We start from the raw sequence: 9,276 nt of genomic DNA, 5'->3' as shown, positions 1-9,276 counted from the left end.
TTCTTTAATTGCATGATCTTTGTCTTGTAAATGCTTTAGCGCCAAGGCATTATCATAGACAGTGTGTCTAAACACATAAAGAATCAGACATAGTTACATTAGGTGTCTTTGGTACGACGTGGTTTGTTCCTTACTCGAACCCGACACCTTATCAATAGCAAGCGGATGCGTAATAACAAAAACCTTTGGGGGTTATACGGGAATAAGCCAATTAATTTACAATCAATACAAAGCTATACTAAAAATCACAGTCTAACCTTCAAGCAGACTTGAATTTGAAGCGACATCAAAACTAACCCATTATAATAAAAATAAAAATCTTTGAATATTCGTTTTTAGTTCCCAGTAAAATCTACTCAAAATCATGCCGTTTCAAACCGTCATGCCCGACAGAGTGGTCAAGGGGAAGGGCGGCATGGACCCAAAGTAAGTTGTATAACAGCGACGCTTCTAATATCTGTATGACTACGATTCTATAAAACAGAAGGAAATTTAGTCGTGTGGAATTTATTAAATTGGAACAGCGGAAAGTGTCATGTGTCATGTGTGACGTCATAAAGATATGCCTAAAAAGAAAGGATGAGAGGAAACTTGGGAAAGGAAATCCCCGAAAAAAAGAGATGAATAAAAGACATATTTTTATGACGTCACACATGACACTTTCCATATATTATCCATTAAATTCACAGATTTTCTCTAAATTATTGTTTATTCTCCATACATAATTAAAGTAATGTATATTACATTCTTTATGAAAGGTAAGCTTCATATATGCCCTAAGATGATTTTACGCTATTTGATTTCAAGATTTAATTCTTAGGGTGATTTTAGGGTATTTTTCGTCCCAGTCCTACCGCTTAGAATACAAAGCCTCTGATGCAAAGGGCACAGTCGCTACAATCTTAATAAATCAATAATATTTTTTAGAACTTCAGCACTATCGAAGCTTGGTATCAGTATCGGCACAAAAAACATCAGAAGCCTTCAAAGGTATTATTTACATTTTTAAAACAACTGTTTTTCTTTTTCTAACAAAGAAGGCTTGATACTTTACCTCTTAAGGGCGCTATTCTCCTTCGATTTGTTAATGATCATCTAGAGAATTTAGACTTTGTTAACTCTCATAAATCTAAATTAGAATGATTTAATTAGATTGTTCTTATTCTAAAACTAGAAACGTCTAAAATTTTCATCTAATAATTAAAATATACAATAGAGGTAATTTTGTTTCTCATCATTGGGTATGTTAATTAAATTTTATGTCCATTCCCTCAGGATTAAATTGATTAAATTCGACGTTGAAGGTTAAGCGCTTTGTTAATGTCTAAAAGTCATAATTTTACTTCAAATTTAAAACTTGTATATAATGATTGCAAGTGATGAATAAGGGAAAATATTTATTTGGTAATTAAATTTATCGCCATTATAAATTACATGGTGCTTTCACTCAAAGTAACTAGCCAGCAAAGAGACTCATTTTCTCCTAATCTTAATATAAATTGAAAATAAGAAGACTTTACTTGCGTTAATACCTTGTACCCAATATAATCTAACTTAACCTAACCTAAGTTAAAACAGAAAAAAAATCTCCTTCTTATTTTCAATTTATTTCAAATTAAATGGAATATGGGGGTGTTTCTATGCTCAACTAGGCACCTGGAGTGAAATTGCATGTAATGCAGCTCTTGTATAAGAAGAAACAAAAAAATATTTTTTAATTATAAATTTTTTCAGGGCCGATCTAGATATGGCTTTTGTGAGTACCATGCACGATTCATTGAATGTCAAACTACCAAAAGGTATCATTATTCATTACTATTACTGGCGGCTACATCCTTACAGCCTTTAGGGTGATAGGGGGCGGGTGGTGGTAGTGGTAGTGAATTGAACACCATTACGTAAAATGTTTGCTTTACAAAATAAATATTGAGAAAATATTTTTTTTGATGTGGGATATTTTTTCTAGGGGCAATTTCACTTTGGAAATTAGTACCTTCCTCCAAATTGGTTATTAACCTTTTCCAGGATTTATGATGATCTACACTGTAAAGGAGAATCTTATAGAAGGAGTGAATACGTGCAAGTCATTTTTTCAGCTATTCAGTTTATCTATCTGTTTTCTCTTTATTTTGTTCTAAATAAAAGGCTGGAAGGGTTTCGTGTTCGACTAGGCCCTTTGATGGAAACCACGTGATATTTTTATTTTCCAGGTAAAAAGGCTGTAGATCCAGATAGACCTCCGAGAATGACGGAACATTTACAGGATATACATGAAGCATATCAATTATTAATCAAGTAAGATCGATAGATTGATAGATTGTGGAGATAGTTGGATAGATATTAGATGGATGGATAGATAGATACATAGATAGAATTTAAGATTTTTATATCTACTAATCCGATTTAGTTCACTTTTTCACGGAAGCTTCACATAGGTCCAGGGATTGTTTTAGGCTATATCATATTTAAATAAGAAAGTTGGGACGGTTTTAGTCTATTTTTCGGTCCTTTCCTACCCCTTTGAATACAGAGCCCCTAGATGCTAGGGGTTTAGCCGCAAGTAGATGGATAAATAAATACATAGATAAATAATAGATGGAAAGCGAGATACACAGTTAGATGTATAGATAGATAAGATTAAAATATGTTATTCAGCATGGAAACAAACAATTAATCTTGCATTTTTGGTTGGGCTTCTTACTTTTTCATTAGCAAAAGTATAAATTCTAATAACTTTAATGCAAAGCTTGAAATGATAAAATGATGGGTATTTATTATTTTATGCAAAATAAATTTGTTTATTACCCAGCAACAATTTTCTACATTAGCAGGGATCTAAATGGATAAGACAATGGTCAATAAATTGATGTATATCCCCAATGATGATACACAAATTACCCATTCTGTATCAAAATAAACCAACCAATTAAAATTCAATAAAAGTTCCCAAGGTTGTTAAGCCAACAAGAAAAAAAACATTATTATAAGACTTTGTGGACATGTGTAATAAACAGCTCAATGACCCCTCCCTCCCTGGTACGTTAGCGTGCACATAAAAAGCGGTTGGGGGGGGGGGGAGGGAAGGGGATTGTGTGTGCACTTTTCTAGGCCGGGATTTGGTTGAAGGGTAGTTTTCCATAAAATTTCCCTTTAGGGGGTATACAAAAGACAATGGGGAGAGAAGTCAATGAACACTCAACAAAAAAATCAGAACATTAAATAAGTTTTGGGCACCCACTAGCCTTAATTTTTACCTTATCAGAACAGTTTTTTAAAACAATATCTTAAAGCTGAAAAAAGTCTTATAGTGTAAAGTGATGAACAATTGTTTGCAAATTTTATACCTCATTATACCTCCCTCCCCCCTGCTTAAGTAAAAATTTAAATTATAGCTGAAGCAAATGCATTAACTAATGCTGTCTCTTTTTGCTGTCCTGAAGCATACATCAAACAGCCCAAATTTGCTAACACACTCTCATAATAATACAATAAGATACAATTAACATATAAACTCTTTAAAAGAATTTAGAAGAGGAAAAATTACGCAAAACAAATTTATTGATTAATTAATATAATTTTACTTTTACCAGAAACTTCGTCGAATTTTTTGTGTATTGGAGATATCTTTTTGTTTTGTAAGATAACTTAATATTGCTGTTCACTTTTCTAAAAAGTATCCTTAATCTCAAATCTTTTTAATGCTAAAATACACAAAAAGTTTTTTTTGTGGTTTCGTTCTAAAAAGCATAAACAAAAAGAATATTTTTTTATCAACCACAAAATGTAAATAAAGTTTTTTTTCCTGACGCCTTAATGGAAACATATTTTTGTTAACAAACTTTTTGTGTATTTATTGCAACACAACAAGGGCAATTATAGTCATGAGTATTGAGTAACGTAGCTTTTGAATAAACAATAAAAAACACATTATACTGTTAAAAATAAAAATAAAAACACTCTACAATTTATTCAGTTGTGTTTGTTAGACCCAAATTATAAAGTTTTTTAAAAATTTCTTGGAAATGTTTTTACAACAAAAAAGAATAAAAACACAAAAACTTGTATAACAAGATTTTAAAAATCAGCAGAGAAATATTTTTTATTTCAAGGTTGTTTATGTCTTTTAATCTTATTTTGAGTGAAATTTATTAGGCTTGGTGTACGTCGGTTGGACATACCATTAGTAGTTTATAGTGTTGAATATCTGACACATTTCTCGCTAGCTACCAAACAATAATTTTAAAAATTGTGTTCTAGAAATTGATTTAAACTTAATGCACTAATTGTTAAAATCCATTTACTTTTCATTAATTAAGTTTCATGTGAAAATGGTGCATAAAAAGAAGAGTTTAATATATATTTACCATATTATGTACTAGCAGCTACGCCCCTAGATGCCTCTAGAAGCACTTGATGAAGGGGGGGGGGGTATCCAATGCTTTTATTATTTGGTGGTGAGGGGGGTAGGGCTTTGGCGGTTATAAAACACACACCAGAATAAACCTTCACAGGACCTATAAGGAGCTTCACTATAAAGCAGATTCAAGGCGACCCAGCTGCGAGCGAAGTATTAAGCTAAAGACACACAAATATTCTGTTACTTTTATATAAGGTTATAATTATACAAGATGAAATTGTCCTACACTAACAAAGCCGCACTTTCACCAAAAATACTAGGTGCGCCCCCTCAAAGTACCTAGCGATCACTAAACCTCTTTTTTATTTGTAAATTTATTGAAAAAAAGGAGGGGAGTAAATCACATTAGGTATACTTAGTTCCTAATATAACCTAAATTAAAGTATTAAACAAATATAAGAAATCTATCCACCCCATATTTTCAATTTATTTCTAAATATGGGGTGCGGGGGGGGGTTTCTGTTCTCGACTCGGCACTTATAGGAAACTGCTTAATGCTAATTTGAAGAGATGTTAAAAGGGAATTTAACAAAACAAAAACTGACTTAATGAAAATTAAAGTATTCTGACTACAGATAGCAGATAAACTTTCAGATATGCTCCTTCTCGAAAAGTTCCAGTTAAGTTTCATCTAATCTATATAAATACCTTTTTAATTTATTTATCTTCAAATCGATCCATAAGTTTATTATTTAAATTATTATTTCGAACGTAATTGCACCCTCTATCAACAGAACTTTATTTTTTTTTACATTCAAAATAACAAAGATAATTAATTGAGATAGGGGACAATGGGCTGTTTATTACACTAGTCCCCAAAGTTTTATAAATACATTTTCTTATTCGTTAGCTTAACAACTTTGAGGATTTTAATGAATCTTGATTGGCTGATTAATTAATTTGAGTGTTTAAGCGTTACAATACAACCACTAATCATAATCTACAGAAGGGGTAATTTTGTGTATCATTATTGGGAATGTAATTCAATCTATTAGCCATTGTCCTATCCCTACTATTAAATCATAACAGTAGTAAAATTTTAAAAGAGAAATTATTGCTGTATAAAAATATTTTCTATGATATTTACATTTTTTTCAAAAGCTTTTAGGGAAAATCATATAAAAATAGTTTAATTTAATATTCTAGCTAGTAATTTAGTTTATTTTTAAGAAATCTTTTTTTTCTCATAAAATCCAATACAGTTTCAGGCGGAACAAAATTGATTGTAGAGCATCAGCGCTTCTAAAAAAAGTTTTGATTACTTTTCAATGCAAGTACTTTTATCATTTTTGTATTACAATGCAAATACCGTACAAATGGCGTACAAAAAGCAAAACTATCTTATTTATCATTTTACAAAAAAAAACACATTTTTGCTGTAATTTTATCAACATAAAAGGTATAGTTTCAATTTAGAAAGAAACTCTAATATGTATCAAATATATCATTTGAATGTTTTACAAATATTAATAATAACAGTTGAACTTACACATGGCTTTCCTACAAAGCAATGTTCAATGATTAGGAAACAATTTGGTATAATTGAGATCTTAATGTTAAAGCAGAAAAGCAGGGATCTAAAGGGATAAGACAATGGAAGTTAAATTGATGTATATCTCCAATAATGATACACAAAAATACCCCATCTGTAGATTATAATTAGTGGTTAAAACATTTGGACACTCAACTTTGGACAATCAAAATTAATAAAAGTCCCAAAAGTTGTTAAGGCCAACGAATAGGAAAACTTTCTTTAACTAGTGACTAGTGTAATAAATGGCCCAATTTTTTCCTTACACCTGAAAAATACACTTCTGACTTTATCCATTTTTTTTGACATTTTTGCAAAAAATACTTTCATTCATTGTTGTGCTATTTAATGAGAAACTAAATATTTTCTGTACTTATTTTTAGTTTGGAAATTCTTAAGGAAGTAAAATACATTATCTTTTTAAAAGAAATAGTTCATTCAAGTACAAATTTGTTCCTTGATTTTTAAACAGCGAATCTTTGGTTTATTTATTGTCTGTCCGTCCGTCTTTTACGATAAGTTCTAATCGTTTATTTAGGTATGTAAAAATTTCAATCTTTTCATGGTGAGTTTAGAAAGCATATCAACTCTATAATCCAAATTTTGTTTCAAACACCCTAATTAAAAAAAATTATTATTTACTTTATTAATTCATACTCATGCCTATATGTTTATGGTGATTACTAGGACAGTTTGGCATAACATAATAAGTGAAGTCTTAATACGCTAAATCCAGTTTTTGGCTTCAAAGCGTAATATACTATTTTCTGTTAATTTTAAAATCAAATATTGTTCATTTATAATGCTGTTCTATTTATGGGCATGCATGTTCTTAATGAAATATAAAATTTATAGAATTATCCATTTCAGATGTCCTGAGTTCCAAATAGAAGAGGATAAACGTGAAGAAAAGTTCCTGACAGAGGAGCAGAAATCCACACAATCACCTGATTATACCAGCCTGTCTGCTCCCATGTTCTAGATATGGGATACTTGAGTAGATTATAATTAGTGGTTGAAACGTTTGGACATTTAACTTGAAACACCTATCAAATACAACAAAAGTTCACAAAGTTGTTAAGCCAACGAATAATAAAACGTAATACACTGGGGACTAATGTAATAAACAGCCAATTGTAACCTTGGTTCTAGACTGAAGACTCCACCCACATGGGTCTTCAAAAATTAACAACAACCAAGCCCCTAGAGGCTTAAACCTTACAGGAGCATAACCGTTGTTTTGGGAAAACCAAGCTTAGCTTTACCTACCCCATATCGACCGACCAATCTAAATTAAATGGTTGTTGTACAGTTGTATCCTATGTCATTTATCATTCTGAATGAAAAAAAAATATTTCTGACTATTATCTAAGGATATTTTTAGTTTGCTAGGCAAATTTGGGTATTTAGATATATTCATAATAATAAATTAAAATCAAAATTATTATTTTAGATATTAAATTCTTGGATTTTTTTTAATGATAAAACCTAAGTTATATCGTTGGTATCATGCCGCATTGCTTAATTTGCCTAGCAATGAAATATCCTAACCTAATATGAAACAACATATCTTAACTTCCAATAAAAAATTAATTGTAAATATATAAAAGACTATTACAGTCATAAAAGTGATTTTATACTATTAGTATATCTAAATATATTCTCATTGCATTCTATAAAAATTTACCAGTTTCATGTAAAAAAGCACTGTTTTACTGTAGCTTATAGTAAATATTATATTTAATAAGAAAAAAACTTCAAGATATATCTTAGCAAAACAACACAATATATAAAGCTATGTTTTAATTTTAAAGTTAACGTTCACTTTAAGAAATATTTACAAACATTTCAAAGCTCAAAAGCACAAGAGAATATCATATCCAAAAAATGTTTAAAAAATCTTTTAGATGAAATCTTTTCCAAAGCTCAAAAAATCTATTTTCATTTAATAATTATTGCTAAAATGTTTTATTTTCCAAATCATATCATACAGGAACATATCATAGATTGTAAGATTTAATATTGTAGTAATATTTATCTACAAATATATTTATATAATTATAATAGTTTTATTTATTATTTTATAAGGACAATAATGATCATAGGTAGCGCAGCAAAAAAAGTTGATAAAACTTTCCAGTATGACTTAGAAACCGAATAATATCTTCTGGATTAGAATATGTTGACAGTAATACTGAAATTAAATCCAGTTTTGTTAGCCCCGAGGGGTTTTAATGTTTTAATTTTTCATTTTAATATCCGCGGAAAGCTGATGCTGCGACAAATAACTGTACTATGATTCTATCTAAAACTTGAGTAACATGATTCAAATGAGACTTTAAAAACTGTTGAATTTCAGTATAAATTTTCAAAATATTTTCATTAGGAATACGACTTTTATGTTCAAACTACCAAGAGAAAAAACAAGAATTTACAGCCATCTTGGGACGGCTTTGAATGGTTTAAAAGTATTTAACCATGAAGAATATTTGACCACTCTATATTGTATAGTCAGTGTCACTTATTTTTTTTCATGGTATTAAATCACCAAAACTTGAAACCTGGTGCTTTAATAAAACTAATTATGTTTGGATATAACAACTCAATGATAGACAAACAAGAGCGACTACGTTCCGAAGGCACCGGCTAAAAAAACTGGTTTAAATCTTATGATTGTACATTTTTATATTCGTAGAAAGCTGGATATTATACGATGCTAGACATAGTTTTTTCGTATGGATGAGAACCGGTTTCTATCCACCGGATTTAAATGAATACGAGAAAACTTTTTACTGTTTCTGATACCATTTACCTAAAAATAATAATCATTTCTTTCTAAAACTAGCTTTTAGAAATAACGCAATAAAAAATAAAATACACATTACACGACAAAAATACATTACATTACACGAAAATAAAAAATAGCCAGAAATAGGTAAAATGTAATACATCTACACATCTTAACCGTTTTCGGGCTTGTTTAGGTTGTAAATTTTGGGGGAGGATATGTTTGTTTTCTATTTTAACAGTTAGCTTTAGTATAAACAAGGATGACAACATCAATAAGTAGCGAAGCACAAAAAATCGTGGATGGGATCGAATATGCACAAGTAGATTTAAAGTGTATTTATTAAAATCAAGAATAGATTTATTGCAAAAAAAAAACACGAAACCTTGTTTTATTTTGTATGATAACGACGGTTAAAGTAAATTACTATACATACTGTATGCGCATAACAATGGAAAAAATAGAGTTGATACTGTCATCGCAAAAAAGTTTGAAAATCGGACCAAAAATACCAAAGATATGAGGAAATATGTACAGCAT

The 9,276-nt window shown here is 30.0% G+C and overlaps 1 protein-coding gene across 1 annotated transcript; it reads left to right on the top strand.

The window, feature by feature from the left end:
* The first annotated feature begins 332 nt into the window (after positions 1-332).
* LOC145327767 (uncharacterized) lies at positions 333-8,012 on the top strand. Its single transcript, XM_080171323.1, has 5 exons — positions 333-426; positions 928-990; positions 1,735-1,799; positions 2,211-2,295; positions 6,819-8,012. Exons 1-5 carry the CDS (start codon positions 365-367, stop codon positions 6,928-6,930), a joined length of 387 nt encoding a protein of 128 aa, XP_080027449.1. The 5' UTR covers positions 333-364; the 3' UTR covers positions 6,931-8,012.
* Positions 8,013-9,276: the final 1,264 nt, after the last annotated feature.

The sequence above is a fragment of the Acartia tonsa genome, chromosome 9, assembly GCF_053477335.1.
Source record: "Acartia tonsa isolate MP-2025a chromosome 9, ASM5347733v1, whole genome shotgun sequence".
Taxonomy (NCBI): Eukaryota; Metazoa; Arthropoda; class Copepoda; order Calanoida; family Acartiidae; genus Acartia; species Acartia tonsa.
The sequence above is the reverse complement of the archived record's forward strand: the minus strand, read 5'-3'. Positions and strand labels throughout refer to the sequence as shown.